Source organism: Gobius niger (genome assembly GCF_951799975.1).
Source record: "Gobius niger genome assembly, contig: SUPER_10_unloc_3, whole genome shotgun sequence".
Lineage (NCBI taxonomy): Eukaryota > Metazoa > Chordata > Actinopteri > Gobiiformes > Gobiidae > Gobius > Gobius niger.
The window spans coordinates 267501-284692 of record NW_027639330.1 but is presented as its reverse complement, the minus strand read 5'-3'; the positions used below and the strand labels follow the sequence as shown (position 1 = coordinate 284692).

Sequence of the window (17192 nt, the reverse complement as noted above, 5' to 3'; positions counted from 1 at the left end):
TACTGCATATACTACTGCATATACAACTGCATATACTACTGCACATACTACTGCATATACTGCACATACTACTGCTACTACTACTGCTACTACTACTGCATATACTACTGCATATACTGCACATACTACTGCATATACTGCACATACTACTGCATATACTACTGCATATACAACTGCATATACTACTGCACATACTACTGCATATACTGCACATACTACTGCTACTACTACTACTACTACTACTGCATATACTACTGCATATACTGCATATAGTACATGATGATGCCAAAATAAAGGCCTGAGAGAAAGTGACTTTATTTTGAAGGTCTGACTCGGGCTGATGTCAGATCCTGCTCTGTGGAGGCGTTTACGAGCCGTTGCCGGGGGCGACGGCTCGGCTCCATCCCATAATAACGGAGCTGTTTGTGTTTGGCAGAGACGCTGCTGGACGACTTCATGCTCACGCACCTCATCTTCCTGACGGCCGACAGGTTCCAACAGCTCCTCCTGCAGCAGTATCCTCGTGCACGTGAGAGGCGCGCACGTGAGAGCGCACGGGAGGGGGCGTGTCCACGGGAGGGGGGCGTGTCCACGGGCACCACTGCCACCCGGCTTTACCCAAATCTGAAAGCTTCTGAAACCGTCACCGTCAGCAGGTCTGTCACTGCGGCCTGTGGGCTGGGACCTTTCAGATTTGGGTAAAGCTGAGCTGGAGAGAGTGCGCTCGGTTAAGGCGGGGCTTAGAGGTTAAATACTTTGAATACCAGTACTTTAACCATCCTCAGTGTGAAGTATTAGTACGTGAGAGTGAGGGGGAAATATTTACATACAAGAAATAATCTATAAATATAAATATATACATTTATAAATAAGAAAAAATCCACTTTTTTTTTTTTTAATTAAATAAAATTGGGCAAAAACAGCGAATGATTTATCATTTGTTTAGCTTTCAGATTTGGGTAAAGCTGAGCTGGAGAAAATGCGCCCATTTAAAGGAGCAGGTGTTTTTAATCCACCTCACCTTAAGCCCCGCCCCCTCGCTCTCCTCAGGGGGTCAGTGAAGAGTAAGCCCCGCCCCTCAGTGAGGAGGAGTAAGCCCCGCCCCTCGCTCTCCTCAGGGGGTCAGTGAGGAGGAGTAAGCCCCGCCCCCTCGCTCTCCTCAGGGGGTCAGTGAGGAGGAGTAAGCCCCGCCCCTCAGTGAGGAGGAGTAAGCCCCGCCCCCTCGCTCTCCTCAGGGGGTCAGTGAGGAGGAGTAAGCCCCGCCCCTCAGTGAGGAGGAGTAAGCCCCGCCCCCTCGCTCTCCTCAGGGGGTCAGTGAGGAGGAGTAAGCCCCGCCCCTCAGTGAGGAGGAGTAAGCCCCGCCCCCTCGCTCTCCTCAGGGGGTCAGTGAGGAGGAGTAAGCCCCGCCCCTCAGTGAGGAGGAGTAAGCCCCGCCCCCTCGCTCTCCTCAGGGGGTCAGTGAGGAGGAGTAAGCCCCGCCCCCTCGCTCTCCTCAGGGGGTCAGTGAGGAGGAGTAAGCCCCGCCCCCTCGCTCTCCTCAGGGGGTCAGTGAGGAGGAGTAAGCCCCGCCCCCTCGCTCTCCTCAGGGGGTCAGTGAAGAGTAAGCCCCGCCCCCTCGCTCTCCTCAGGGGGTCAGTGAGGAGGAGTAAGCCCCGCCCCCTCGCTCTCCTCAGGGGGTCAGTGAAGAGTAAGCCCCGCCCCCTCGCTCTCCTCAGGGGGTCAGTGAGGAGGAGTAAGCCCCGCCCCTCAGTGAGGAGGAGTAAGCCCCGCCCCTCGCTCTCCTCAGGGGGTCAGTGAAGAGTAAGCCCCGCCCCTCAGTGAGGAGGAGTAAGCCCCACCCCCTCGCTCTCCTCAGGGGGTCAGTGAGGAGGAGTAAGCCCCGCCCCTCGCTCTCCTCAGGGGGTCAGTGAGGAGGAGTAAGCCCCGCCCCTCGCTCTCCTCAGGGGGTCAGTGAAGAGTAAGCCCCGCCCCTCAGTGAGGAGGAGTAAGCCCCGCCCCCTCGCTCTCCTCAGGGGGTCAGTGAGGAGGAGTAAGCCCCGCCCCCTCGCTCTCCTCAGGGGGTCAGTGAGGAGGAGTAAGCCCCGCCCCTCAGTGAGGAGGAGTAAGCCCCGCCCCCTCGCTCTCCTCAGGGGGTCAGTGAGGAGGAGTAAGCCCCGCCCCTCAGTGAGGAGGAGTAAGCCCCGCCCCCTCGCTCTCCTCAGGGGGTCAGTGAGGAGGAGTAAGCCCCGCCCCCTCGCTCTCCTCAGGGGGTCAGTGAGGAGGAGTAAGCCCCGCCCCCTCGCTCTCCTCAGGGGGTCAGTGAGGAGGAGTAAGCCCCGCCCCTCAGTGAGGAGGAGTAAGCCCCGCCCCTCGCTCTCCTCAGGGGGTCAGTGAGGAGGAGTAAGCCCCGCCCCTCAGTGAGGAGGAGTAAGCCCCGCCCCTCGCTCTCCTCAGGGGGTCAGTGAAGAGTAAGCCCCGCCCCTCAGTGAGGAGGAGTAAGCCCCACCCCCTCGCTCTCCTCAGGGGGGTCAGTGAGGAGGAGTAAGCCCCGCCCCTCGCTCTCCTCAGGGGGTCAGTGAGGAGGAGTAAGCCCCGCCCCTCGCTCTCCTCAGGGGGTCAGTGAAGAGTAAGCCCCGCCCCTCAGTGAGGAGGAGTAAGCCCCGCCCCCTCGCTCTCCTCAGGGGGTCAGTGAGGAGGAGTAAGCCCCGCCCCCTCGCTCTCCTCAGGGGGTCAGTGAGGAGGAGTAAGCCCCGCCCCCTCGCTCTCCTCAGGGGGTCAGTGAGGAGGAGTAAGCCCCGCCCCCTCGCTCTCCTCAGGGGGTCAGTGAGGAGGAGTAAGCCCCGCCCCCTCGCTCTCCTCAGGGGTCAGTGAGGAGGAGTAAGCCCCGCCCCCTCGCTCTCCTCAGGGGGTCAGTGAGGAGGAGTAAGCCCCGCCCCCCCCTCGCTCTCCTCAGGGGGTCAGTGAGGAGGAGTCAAGCCCCGCCCCCTCGCTCTCCTCAGGGGGTCAGTGAGGAGGAGTAAGCCCCGACCCCCTCGCTCTCCTCAGGGGGTCAGTGAGGAGGAGTAAGCCCCGCCCCCTCGCTCTCCTCAGGGGGTCAGTGAGGAGGAGTAAGCCCCGCCCCCCTCGCTCTCCTCAGGGGGGTCAGTGAGGAGGAGTAAGCCCCGCCCCCTCGCTCTCCTCAGGGGGTCAGTGAGGAGGAGTAAGCCCCGCCCCCTCGCTCTCCTCAGGGGGTCAGTGAGGAGGAGTAAGCCCCGCCCCTCGCTCTCCTCAGGGGGTCAGTAAGCCCCGCCCCCTCGCTCTCCTCAGGGGGTCAGTGAGGAGGAGTAAGCCCCGCCCCCTTGCTGCTGCTGACCCTGTTTCTGATCCACACTCCCTCGGCCTGAGTGACAGCAGTGAGTGGGTGGGTCGTGGGGGGGGGGGGGGGGCTGACTGTACAGATAGGCAGCGGCGCCCCCGTCAGGCTGCCTCGGGGCGGCTGTGGCTGCGGTCGTGCGGAGAGAGTGAACTGTGCGACTGTAAAGACCGGCTGATCCGGCTCCGGCGAGTCCAGGCCTGCTCCGGAATCTGACACAACAACAGGCTCGTGCACGCACATACACACATACACACACACACCCACACACCCACGCACGCACGCACGCACACACGCACACACACACACACACACACACACACACATACACACACACACACACACACACACACACACATACACACATACACACATACACGCCGTGCACACACACACACACACACACACACACACACACACACGTTTTTGTTTGTCTGTAAATAGAAAGTGTGTTGGGTTTGTTCAGTTGTGGCAAAGGTCAGTCCTTAACCCCACACAGATACCGCCTGGAGCCCGACGGCAGAGAGCGCCCCCTGGAGGAGGAGCCTCAGCAGGAGGCGGAGCTCCCCCTGGTGGACGAGGACGACAGCGCGGCCATGGAGCGGAAACAGGCCGTGCTCAGCGTCGCCTTCAGATACCTGGACACGTACAGAGAACTGCTGCAGGAGGAGCGGGAGAGGAGCACCCTGTTCCCCAAGGTGAGGAGCACGCTGTTCCCCAAGGTGAGGAGCACCCTGTTCCCCAAGGTGAGGAGCACCCTGTTCCCCAAGGTGAGGAGCACGCTGTTCCCCAAGGTGAGGAGCACCCTGTTCCCCAAGGTGAGGAGCACCCTGTTCCCCAAGGTGAGGAGCACCCTGTTCCCCAAGGTGAGGAGCACCCTGTTCCCTAAGGTGAGGAGCACGCTGTTCCCCAAGGTGAGGAGCACCCTGTTCCCCAAGGTGAGGGGGGGGGAGGAGCACGCTGTTCCCCAAGGTGAGGAGCACCCTGTTCCCCAAGGTGAGGAGCACCCTGTTCCCTAAGGTGAGGAGCACGCTGTTCCCCAAGGTGAGGAGCACCCTGTTCCCCAAGGTGAGGAGCACCCTGTTCCCCAAGGTGAGGAGCACCCTGTTCCCCAAGGTGAGGAGCACCCTGTTCCCCAAGGTGAGGAGCACCCTGTTCCCCAAGGTGAGGAGCACCCTGTTCCCCAAGGTGAGGAGCACCCTGTTCCCCAAGGTGAGGGGGGACGCCCTCCGGCCCCTCCGGCCCCTGGCTGCGCCGAGAAATTCTGTCCATAAAAGTAATGAACAGAACCGGTGACAAAGGGCAGCCCTGAGGAGACCAACACGCACCGGGAACAGGTCTGACTTACTGCCGGCAATGAACCGGACCCCATACTCCCGGAGCACCCCCCACAGGGCACCACGAGGGACGCGGTCGAACGCTTTCTCCAGATCCACAAAACACATGTGGACTGGTTGGGCGAACTCCCACGAACCCTCAAGCACCCGATGAAGGGTATAGAGCTGGTCCAGTGTGCCACGACCAGGACGAAAACCGCATTGTTCCTCCTGGATCCGAGGTTCAACTATCGGCCGGATCCTCCTCTCCAGCACCTGGAATAGACCTTACCGGGGAGGCTAAGGAGGGTGATTCCTCTGTAATTGGAACACACCCTCCGATCCCCCTTCTTAAAGAGAGGGACCACCACCCCGGTCTGCCAATCCAGGGGCACTGTCCCCGACCGCCACGCGATGTTGCAGAGACGTGTCAGCCAAGACAGTCCTACAACATCCAGAGACTTAAGGTACTCAGGGCGAATCTCATCCACCCCCGGAGCCACCGAGGAGCTTTTAAAAGGAAGTTCTCTTGCCTCTGGTCTGTCCTCTCCACTGTTTGTCTCTCGTCTCTCGTCTCACGTCTCGTCTCACGTCTCACGTCTCCGTCTGTCTCCAGGAGCTGTACCTGTCGGCCGTGCAGGACCTGAGCCGCTTCCCGGAGCTGGTGGAGGACGTCCTCAAACTGCAGCGATGGACCGAGATCCTGCACTCCCCGTGAGCCTTTCCTCAACCACACTTCCTGTAGACCTTCACAATAAAACATAGCAGGTTTCAGAGGCGTCACACTTCCTGTAGACCTTCACAATAAAACACAGCAGGTTTCAGAGGCGCCACACTTCCTGTAGACCTTCACAATAAAACACAGAAGGTTTCAGAGGCGTCACACTTCCTGTAGACCTTCACAATAACACACAGCAGGTTTCAGAGGCGTCACACTTCCTGTAGACCTTCACAGTAAAACACAGCAGGTTTCAGAGGCGTCACACTTCCTGTAGACCTTCACAGTAAAACACAGCAGGTTTCAGAGGCCACACTTCCTGTAGACCTTCACAGTAAAACACAGCAGGTTTCAGAGGCGTCACACTTCCTGTAGACCTTCACAATAAACCACAGCAGGTTTCAGAGGCGCCACACTTCCTGTAGACCTTCACAATAAAACACAGCAGGTTTCAGAGGCGCCACACTTCCTGTAGACCTTCACAATAAACCACAGCAGGTTTCAGAGGCGTCACACTTCCTGTAGACCTTCACAGTAAAACACAGCAGGTTTCAGAGGCGTCACACTTCCTGTAGACCTTCACAATAAAACACAGCAGGTTTCAGAGGCGCCGCACTTCCTGTAGACCTTCACAGTAAAACCCACAGCAGGTTTCAGAGGCCACACTTCCTGTAGACCTTCACAGTAAAACACAGCAGGTTTCAGAGGCGTCACACTTCCTGTAGACCTTCACAGTAAAACACAGCAGGTTTCAGAGGCGTCACACTTCCTGTAGACCTTCACAATAAAACACAGCAGGTTTCAGAGGCGTCACACTTCCTGTAGACCTTCACAATAAAACACAGCAGGTTTCAGAGGCGTCACACTTCCTGTAGACCTTCACAATAAAACACAGCAGGTTTCAGAGACGTCACACTTCCTGTAGACCTTCACAATAAAACCACAGCAGGTTTCAGAGGCGCCACACTTCCTGTAGACCTTCACAGTAAAACACAGCAGGTTTCAGAGGCCACACTTTCTGTAGACCTTCACGATAAAACACAGCAGGTTTCAGAGGCGCCACACTTCCTGTAGACCTTCACAGTAAAACACAGCAGGTTTCAGAGGCGTCACACTTCCTGTAGACCTTCACAATAAAACACAGCAGGTTTCAGAGGCGCCACACTTCCTGTAGACCTTCACAGTAAAACACAGCAGGTTTCAGAGGCGTCACACTTCCTGTAGACCTTCACAATAAAACACAGCAGGTTTCAGAGGCGTCACACTTCCTGTAGACCTTCACAGTAAAACACAGCAGGTTTCAGAGGCGCCACACTTCCTGTAGACCTTCACAATAAAACCCACAGCAGGTTTCAGAGGCGTCACACTTCCTGTAGACCTTCACAGTAAAACACAGCAGGTTTCAGAGGCCACACTTCCTGTAGACCTTCACAGTAAAACTCACACAGGTTTCAGAGGCGCCACACTTCCTGTAGACCTTCACAATAAAACACAGCAGGTTTCAGAGGCCACACTTCCTGTAGACCTTCACAATAAAACACAGCAGGTTTCAGAGGCGTCACACTTCCTGTAGACCTTCACAGTAAAGACACAGCAGGTTTCAGAGGCGCCACACTTCCTGTAGACCTTCACAATAAAACACAGCAGGTTCCAGAGGCGCCACACTTCCTGTAGACCTTCACAATAAAACCCACACAGGTTTCAGAGGAGCCACACTTCCTGTAGACCTTCACAGTAAAACCCACAGCAGGTTTCAGAGGCGTCACACTTCCTGTAGACCTTCACAATAAAACCCACAGCAGGTTTCAGAGGCGCCACACTTCCTGTAGACCTTCACAGTAAAACACAGCAGGTTTCAGAGGCGTCACACTTCCTGTAGACCTTCACAGTAAAACCCACAGCAGGTTTCAGAGGCGCCACACTTCCTGTAGACCTTCACAATAAACCACAGCAGGTTTCAGAGGCGTCACACTTCCTGTAGACCTTCACAGTAAAACACAGCAGGTTTCAGAGGCGTCACACTTCCTGTAGACCTTCACAGTAAAACCCACAGCAGGTTCCAGAGGCGTCACACTTCCTGTAGACCTTCACAATAAAACCCACAGCAGGTTTCAGAGGCGTCACACTTCCTGTAGACCTTCACAGTAAAACACAGCAGGTTTCAGAGGCGTCACACTTCCTGTAGACCTTCACAGTAAAACACAGCAGGTTTCAGAGGCGCCACACTTCCTGTAGACCTTCACAGTAAAACACAGCAGGTTTCAGAGGCGTCACACTTCCTGTAGACCTTCACGATAAAACACAGCAGGTTTCAGAGGCGCCACACTTCCTGTAGACCTTCACAGTAAAGACACAACAGGTTTCAGAGGCGCCACACTTCCTGTAGACCTTCACAGTAAAACCCACAGCAGGTTTCAGAGGTGTCACACTTCCTGTAGACCTTCACAGTAAAACACACACAGGTTTCAGAGGCGCCACACTTCCTGTAGACCTTCACAGTAAAACACACACAGGTTTCAGAGGCGCCACACTTCCTGTAGACCTTCACAATAAAACACAGCAGGTTTCAGAGGCGCCACACTTCCTGTAGACCTTCACAATAAAAGCATAATACCGCTCTCTGTGCTCCAGGTGTGAGGAGGAGAAGGAAACCAGGAAGAAGCAGGTGCGGCCGCTGTTCCGACACTTCCGCCGGATCGACGCCTGCCTGCAGCCGCGCGAGGCCTTCAGGGGCTCCGACGAAAGTACGGCATCCACACACTTCGCTCACTCATAACAGGTCAGAGGTCAGGAGGTCAGGAGGTCAGGAGGTCAAAGGTCAGGAGGAAAACTGAAGAAACTGGAAACAAAGAAACCCTGACGTGATGTGTATTAAAGAATCCAGTGTTAGCGTCACAAATCAAAATGGCGGTTAGCGAAACAAAATGGCGGTTAGCGAAGCCCCGGCTGATCGTTTGAGAGGATTTATTAGCTTCATGATCGTCTCTCTGTGATGAAATGACATTTGATTACCATGGTAACCTGCCTATAGCATGTTGTCCTGTTCAGCTTTACCCAAATCCTGTAGGCCAGTGTAACGCCTCATTTGAAAGATCTACAAAACTCATCTAAATGGATCTTTTTCATCACGTCATCACATTTTTTTTTCCATCATTTTTTTTGGGGTATTCAACTCATTTTTGTAATTTTTTGGGTCTTTTTTGGGGGGTAATTTTTCCGTCTATTTTTTGTCACATTTTTGTCACTTTATGGTCATTTTTTCGTGATTTTTTTGGTCAAATTTTTATCATTTTTTTGTGATTTTTTGTCAAATGTTTATCACATTTTAGTCATTTTTTCGTGATTTTTTTGGTCATTTTTTGTCACATTTTTATCAAATTTTTGTCATTTTTTCGTAATTTTTTTGTCAAAGTTTTCTCCCTTTTTTGTCAAATTTTGTGACATTTTTTCCACTTTTTCGTCAATTTTTTGTCATTTTTTTGTCATTTTTTGTCATTTTTTTTTATCAAATTTTTGTCATTTTTTCGAGATTTTTTTGTCAATTTTTTTTATCGATTTTTTGTCGTTTTTTTGTGATTTTTGTCAATTTTTTATCAATTTTTTGTCATTTTTTCGTGATTTTTTGTCATTTTTTCGTGATTTTTTTGTCAATTTTTTCGTCACTTTTTGTCCCTTTTTTCCATCATTGTTTTCGTCTCAGTTTTGTTTCTATTTTCACACCTTTTTCCCAGAAGCTTTTGGATTGGGGTAAAGCCAAACTGGAGAAAATGTGCTCGGTTCAGGCGGGAGTTAAGGGGTTAAATTGTTGGACACAGTTCGGACACCCCTGCTATAGAGAGATTTCTGATGACGTCACATTTCTCCCACAATTCCATGCGGCGCCATCTTGTGTGTCAGGCGTGTAATGCTTTCCGTTAACATACAGTGACTTGTGTCGTTATTATTCATTTAAAATCCAAAATTCTGCCAGGGCATGTGAACCATAGAAATAAAAAGCAGAAGCGTTATTCCATCCTCATGCATGCGGACAGTTAGCAAAGAAGCTACTCCGCGATCCATTAGCCGGTTCAATGTGTTTTCCCTATAGCCGTTAGCATTAGCCACTAAACACAAGACCCATCGGCCACGTTTAGACCAAAGCCTCGTTAGGAATCATGAATAAATGTGCAGACCTTTGGATCATTTACTTCAGATACAAAGTCTAAAAGTGTCGTCCGAGCTAAAAGCTAAATCACGTTCAAGTTTGGGCTTTTCACGAGTCACAAATTCACATGTAATGGACTTTAAACATCATCTTATGACACGCACATGATAAAGAAACCACAGAAACGTTTATAAATACTGTGAAATATGTCACATCTTTCACAGGCATGAACTGTTATTTATAGTTTATATTTTGGTCACTTTCTCTGGTTGTTACAATCAGTCTGACAAAACGTTCATGTCAGTTTGTGTTGCTAGTTTGTTACCGATAATAATTATTGGGCTAATTTTAAAACTTTAAAATGTGGCAGGTGTATTGCAAACATATCAAACTGTCCTTAATCCTAATGATCAGACTTGCATGTGTTGTTTTGATGGGTTTTATCAGAAAAATGCCAACAGCTCCATTACATTACATTGGCTGCTTAATAACATGTACCGGACCAAGATGGCGGCGTGACGTCCGTATTTCGTCTCTCTTACTTTTATTTCTATGACGTTAACGTTTGCGTGCTCGTGAACGCCTGTAATTGGCCTAAACAGATTGGTCGACACAGCTGAGCCCGCCCCCTCCTTTTGCCGCCTCTGCGTCTGTCTCGCGCTCCAGTGAGTCCACCAGCGCGAGAGCGGCCGGTCACTAACTTGAACCTGAAGGCTCAAAGTGCAGAAAACTCTCCCGCTTTGAGGATAAACGGAGCCTTCCTAAATCCAAGATGAACCCCGGGGGCCGAGGAGAGACGGACCCGCCCCCGTCTGCCGCTTTCACCGCTAAAAAAACCTCCAAACGTTAAGCTACAAACGGAGCTAAGTAGCAGCTACATGCTAACTGAAGCTGATGTGGGAAACAGACCCGCTGGACGCTCTGCTGAAGGGTTTGGAAGAGGCTGAGGTGAGTCTGGACTGAACATCTGGAGGTGACCACCACTCTGTCTAACATGTAGATGATCTGTGTGGACCGTGTGCGGCGAAACACCTGAAATCATCTGAAACTAGCCGTTAGCCGTTAGCTCACTTAGCCTCGCGCGCTTCTCCTCGCGCTCGCCGTTAAAACTAATATTTCTGACCCGCGTTTTAACCTCTTAACTCCCGCCTGAACCGAGAGCTTTTTCTCCAGTTCAGCTTTAGTGTAACACCTCATTTGAAAGTTAAGACCTACAAAACTAAATTGATCTTTTTCCTCACATCAGATTTTTTTTCATCACTTTTTTTGTTGGGCTGTCGTCTCATTTTTGTCAATTTTTTTGGTCATTTTTGTTGTTGTCCATTGTCACTTTTTTGTCAGTTTTTCGTCAAAATTATTCGCATTTTTTGTCAAATTTTTATCACTTTTTTGTCCATTTTTTGTCATTTTTTTGGTAATTTTTTTCAGTACAGTACAGTCATATCTGTGACGCTAAACGCTGAACTAATGCAGGGTTGCCAGGTCCGGGCAGCCAAACCCGCCAAAAATATCTGAAAACCGCGGAAAACCCGCGGACATACGGCGCGGCTGGAATTTTCAATATTGTTTACTAGTTAACAGAGCCCATGTGCTGCTGCGATTATGAGAAACCGCCCCTATTTCCCCCCCTTATTGAAAAAGCAGCTTACAGAGCTTTGGATTTGCCTTCGAAATAGTGATTTGGATCAATTCAACATTGATTACAGCAAGACAAAAAACCGCAGACAGTTTTTTTCACCCGCGGAATGGCTTTAAAAACCGCCCAATTCCGCGGTTTAACCGCGGACCGGGTAACCCTGAACTAATGTGATCCGTTTGAATCTGCACCTGTTTATTTGTGATGTTGTTGCTCATTTAAACCATAAGATGTCACTGTTGAGCCTTATTTATTCTGCTGCCTGTTAAACATGGTAAGAGCACTAAGAACTCATTTACAAAGGTTAATATTTGTTTTTTCACCACGATGCTTTACATGATAATGCATTGGTTCTGGTTTGTAAAGCGTGACTTACAGTCAGACAATGATCATGTTGTTTAAGATGTGAACTTTTGAACTACAAACGAGCTTTGATGGGATTTACACTAAATTCCACGGTTATGAACTACGTTGTACTTGCGTATCTGTCAAGTTTTGGATTTGAAAATAATGGAAATGTGCTGCGAGCCGCCCCATCACCACAACCAAGCTCCACATGGAGTCAAACACGGAGGTTTCCTGAGCAAAATGTTAGTGATGTTATAGTGATGTTTCGCTAAAGCGCTTAAGTAACTGTGACATGGCCATAAATCGAACTAGAAATGTGAACTTGATGGTAACTAGTCCTGTTCTTTGTATAGGCTATAGATGGGGTACTCTCTTCACCTCGCTCGCCTACAGCCTGCAATAGCACTCTCATCTGTGTCTTTGAGTTCCTTCAAAAGACTTATGTGTTATTCTTCTATGTTACTGCTCATCACCACAAATGATCCTGTAGTGACTTATTCCTATTGAGAAAGGTGTGTGTGTGTGTGTGTCAGTCTAATATAGTGTGTGTGTCTAATATTGTGTGTGTGTGTGTGTCTGATATAGTGTGTGTGTGTCTAATATTGTGTGTGTGTGTGTCAGTCTTCTGCAGGGTGTGTGTGTCTAATATTGTGTGTGTGTGTCAGTCTTCTGCAGGGTGTGTGTGTCTAATATAGTGTGTGTGTGTCAGTCTTCTGCAGGGTGTGTGTGTCTAATATTGTGTGTGTGTGTCAGTCTTCTGCAGGGTGTGTGTGTGTCAGTCTAATATTGTGTGTGTGTGTGTGTGTGTCAGTCTTCTGCAGGGTGTGTGTGTCTGATATAGTGTGTGTGTGTCTAATATTGTGTGTGTGTGTGTGTGTCAGTCTTCTGCAGGGTGTACACCCCGGACCACTCGTACGTCACCATCCGCAGCAGACTGTCCTGTAAAGTGGGCGAGATCCTGGCTCTGGTCCGGGAGAAGCTGCAGTACAGCGAGGACCAGCCGGTGCTGCCCGGACACCTCATCCTGGTGGCAGTCACCTCCTCCGGGGGTAAGTCCCGCCTCCTCCTCCTCCTCCGGGGGTAAGTCCCTCCTCCTCCTCCTCCTCCGGGGGTAAGTCCCGCCTCCTCCTCCTCCTCCGGGGGTAAGTCCCGCCTCCTCCTCCTCCGGGGGTAAGTCCCGCCTCCTCCTCCTCCTCCGGGGGTAAGTCCCGCCTCCTCCTCCTCCTCCGGGGGTAAGTCCCGCCTCCTCCTCCTCCTCCGGGGGTAAGTCCCTCCTCCTCCTCCTCCGGGGGTAAGTCCCGCCTCCTCCTCCTCCTCCGGGGGTAAGTCCCTCCTCCTCCTCCTCCGGGGGTAAGTCCCTCCTCCTCCTCCTCCGGGGGTAAGTCCCGCCTCCTCCTCCGGGGGTAAGTCCCGCCTCCTCCTCCTCCGGGGGTAAGTCCCTCCTCCTCCTCCTCCGGGGGTAAGTCCCGCCTCCTCCTCCGGGGGTAAGTCCCGCCTCCTCCTCCTCCGGGGGTAAGTCCCTCCTCCTCCTCCTCCGGGGGTAAGTCCCGCCTCCTCCTCCGGGGGTAAGTCCCGCCTCCTCCTCCTCCTCCGGGGGTAAGTCCCGCCTCCTCCTCCGGGGGTAAGTCCCTCCTCCTCCTCCTCCGGGGGTAAGTCCCTCCTCCTCCTCCGGGGGTAAGTCCCTCCTCCGGGGGTAAGTCCCTCCTCCTCCTCCGGGGGTAAGTCCCTCCTCCTCCTCCGGGGGTAAGTCCCGCCTCCTCCTCCGGGGGTAAGTCCCGCCTCCTCCTCCGGGGGTAAGTCCCTCCTCCTCCTCCGGGGGTAAGTCCCTCCTCCTCCTCCGGGGGTAAGTCCCTCCTCCTCCTCCGGGGGTAAGTCCCTCTTCCTCCTCCGGGGGTAAGTCCCGCCTCCTCCTCTGGGGGTAAGTCCCGCCTCCTCCTCCGGGGGTAAGTCCCTCCTCCTCCTCCGGGGGTAAGTCCCGCCTCCTCCTCCGGGGGTAAGTCCCTCCTCCTCCTCCGGGGGTAAGTCCCGCCTCCTCCTCCGGGGGTAAGTCCCTCCTCCTCCGGGGGTAAGTCCCTCCTCCTCCTCCTCCTCCGGGGCTAAGTCCCTCCTCCGGGGGTAAGTCCCGCCTCCTCCTCCGGGGGTAAGTCCCTCCTCCTCCTCCGGGGGTAAGTCCCGCCTCCTCCTCCGGGGGTAAGTCCCTCCTCCTCCGGGGGTAAGTCCCTCCTCCTCCTCCGGGGGTAAGTCCCGCCTCCTCCTCCGGGGGTAAGTCCCGCCCCCTCCTCCGGGGGTAAGTCCCGCCTCCGGGGGCTGAGGTTTAGGGCCTGTGGTTGATCCAGTCTGGGATCAGCTGACAGAATGTACAAGTATTTATTCAGCCACCAATTGTGCCAGTTCTCCCACTTACAATAATGACAGAGGTCTGTAATGTTCATCATAGGTTCACTTCAACTGTGAGAGACAGAGTGTGAAAAAAAATCCAGGAATTCACATTGTAGGATTTTTAAAGAATGTATTTGTAAATTATGGTGGAAAATAAGTATTCGGTCACTTCTCTGGCTCTCACAGACCTGTAAGTTCTTCTTTAAGAAGCTCTTCTGTCCTCCACTCGTTACCTGTATTAATGGCACCTGTTTGAACTGGTTATCTGTATAAAAGACACCTGTCCACAGCCTCAAACAGTCAGACTCCAAACTCCACTATGGCCAAGACCAAAGAGCTGTGGAAGGACACCAGGAAAAGAACTGCAGACCTGCACCAGACTGGGAAGAGTCAATCTACAATAGGCAGCAGCTCGGTGTGAAAAAATCAACTGTGGGAGCAATTATCAGAACATGGAAGACATACAAGACCACTGATAATCTCCCTCGATCTGGGGCTCCACGCAAGATCTCATCCCGTGGGGTCACAATGATCATGAGAACGGTGAGCAACAATCCCAGAACCACACGGGGGGATCTGGTGAAGGACCTGCAGAGCTGGGACCAAAGTAACAAAGGTTACCATCAGTAACTACAACGACAGGGAATCCCAGACGTGTCCCCCTGCTTAAGCCAGTGCATGTCCAGGCCCGTCTGAAGTTTGCCAGAGGCACATGGATGATACAGCAGAGGATTGGGAGAATGTCATGTGGTCAGATCAAACCAAAGTACAACTTTTTGGTATAAACTCAACTGGTCGTGTTTGGAGGAAGAAGAATACTGAGCTGCATCCCGAGAACACCAGACCTACTGTGAAGCATGGGGGTGGAAACATCATGCTTTGGGACTGTTTTTCTGCCAAGGGACAGGACGACTGATCCGTGTTAAGGAAAGAATGAATGGGGCCATGTATCGTCAAAACCTCCTTCCATCAGTGAGAGCTTTGAAGATGAAACGTGGCTGGGTCTTCCAGCATGACAATGATCCCAAACACACCGCCCGGGCAACGAAGGACTGGCTCCGTAAGAAGCATTTGAAAGTCCTGGAGTGGCCTAGCCAGTCTCCAGACATCAACCCCATAGAAAATCTGTGGAGGGAGTTGAAAGTCTGTGTTGCTCAGCAACAGCCCCAAAGAAGATCTGCAGGAGGAATGGGCCAAAACACCAGCTCCTGTGTGTGGAAACCTGGTACAGACCGATAGTAATCGTTTGACCTGTTATTGCCAACAAAGGTTATATTACAAAGTATTGAGCTGAATTTGTGTTATTGACCAAATACTTATTTTCCGCCATCATTTACAAATAAATTCTTTAAAAATCCTACAATGTGAATTCCTGGATTTGTTTTTCACATTCTGTCTCTCACAGTTGAAGTTAACCTATGATGAAAATTCCAGACCTCTGTCATTATTTTAAGTGGGAGAACTTGCACAATTGTTGGCTGACTAAATACTTTTTTGCCCCACTGTATATACGACGTCCTTCATTAACCTAAAGGATCAGCTGTGACAGTTACTCATAAACAACACATTCAAACGTATTACAAATCAATGAACAGGAAAGTGCAGAGAATCAGTAAGAGAAACATCTGGAACATCAGGATTTGTGCTTTAAAAGTGTTCAATGATTCAAACTGGCCTGAAATGTACACTTATTGGAGAATAATGAAATTATTAATGAATGAAAAAGCCCCAGTTTAGTCCTGGTTTAGTCCTGGTTTAGTCCTGGTTTAGTCCTGGTTTAGCCCTGGTTTAGCCCTGGTTTAGCCCTGGTTTAGCCCTGGTTTAGCCCTGGTTAAGTCCTGGTTTAGTCCTGGTTTAGTCCTGGTTTAGTCCTGGTTTAGTCCTGGTTTAGTCCTGGTTTAATCCTGGTTTAGCCCTGGTTTAGTCCTGGTTAAGTCCTGGTTTAGCCCTGGTTAAGTCCTGGTTTAGCCCTGGTTTAGCCCTGGTTTAGTCCTGGTTTAGTCCTGGTTTAGCCCTGGTTTAGCCCTGGTTTAGCCCTGGTTTAGTCCTGGTTTAGCCCTGGTTTAGCCCTGGTTTAGCCCTGGTTAAGTCCTGGTTTAGTCCTGGTTTAGTCCTGGTTTAGTTCTGGTTTAGTCCTGGTTTAGCCCTGGTTTAGCCCTGGTTTAGTCCTGGTTTAGTCCTGGTTTAGCCCTGTTTTAGCCCTGTTTTAGCCCTGGTTTAGCCCTGGTTTAGTCCTGGTTTAGTCCTGGTTTAGTCCTGGTTTAGTCCTGGTTTAGCCCTGGTTTAGTCCCGGTTTAGTCCCGGTTTAGTCCCGGTTTAGTCCTGGTTTAGTCCTGGTTTAGTCCTGGTTTAGCCCTGGTTTAGTCCTGGTTTAGTCCTGGTTTAGTCCTGGTTTAGTCCTGGTTTAGCCCTGGTTAAGTCCTGGTTTAGCCCTGGTTTAGCCCTGGTTAAGTCCTGGTTTTGCCCTGGTTTAGTCCTGGTTTAGTCCTGGTTTAGTCCTGGTTTAGTCCTGGTTTAGTCCTGGTTTAGCCCTGGTTTAGTCCTGGTTTAGTCCTGGTTTAGCCCTGTTTTAGCCCTGGTTTAGCCCTGGTTTAGTCCTGGTTTAGTCCTGGTTTAGCCCTGGTTTAGTCCTGGTTTAGTCCTGGTTTAGCCCTGGTTTAGTCCTGGTTTAGTCCTGGTTTAGCCCTGTTTTAGCCCTGGTTTAGCCCTGGTTTAGTCCTGGTTTAGTCCTGGTTTAGTCCTGGTTTAGCCCTGGTTTAGCCCTGGTTTAGTCCTGGTTTAGTCCTGGTTTAGACCTGGTTTAGTCCTGGTTTAGACCTGGTTTAAGTCCTGGTTTAGACCTGGTTTAGTCCTGGTTTAGTCCTGGTTTAGCCCTGGTTTAGTCCTGGTTTAGTCCTGGTTTAGCCCTGGTTTAGTCCTGGTTTAGTCCTGGTTTAGTCCTGGTTTAGCCCTGGTTTAGCCCTGGTTTAGTCCTGGTTTGGCCCTGGTTTGGCCCTGGTTTAGCCCTGGTTTAGGCCTGGTTTAGCCCTGGTTTAGACCTGGTTTAGTCCTGGTTTAGACCTGGTTTAGACCTGGTTTAGTCCTGGTTTAGTCCTGGTTTAGTCCTGGTTTAGTCCTGGTTTAGTCCTGGTTTAGCCCTGGTTTAGTCCTGGTTTAGTCCTGGTTTAGCCCTGTTTTAGCCCTGGTTTAGCCCTGGTTTAGTCCTGGTTTAGTCCTGGTTTAGTCCTGGTTTAGCCCTGGTTTAGCCCTGGTTTAGTCCTGGTTTAGTCCTGGTTTAGCCCTGGTTTAGTCCTGGTTTAGACCTGGTTTAAGTCCTGGTT

The 17192-nt window shown here is 51.6% G+C and overlaps 1 protein-coding gene across 1 annotated transcript in view; it reads left to right on the top strand.

Annotated features, from left to right (window-relative positions):
* The first annotated feature begins 367 nt into the window (after window positions 1-367).
* Window positions 368-17192, top strand: part of rapgefl1 (Rap guanine nucleotide exchange factor (GEF)-like 1) — a 42284-nt gene continuing 25459 nt past the window's right edge. The window contains exons 1-5 of the mRNA XM_079583020.1: window positions 368-515; window positions 3831-4029; window positions 5264-5361; window positions 7997-8109; window positions 12375-12542. Coding sequence (XP_079439146.1) covers window positions 457-515; window positions 3831-4029; window positions 5264-5361; window positions 7997-8109; window positions 12375-12542 — 637 coding nt within the window. The 5' untranslated portion in view covers window positions 368-456. The remainder of the gene's footprint in view (window positions 516-3830; window positions 4030-5263; window positions 5362-7996; window positions 8110-12374; window positions 12543-17192) is intronic.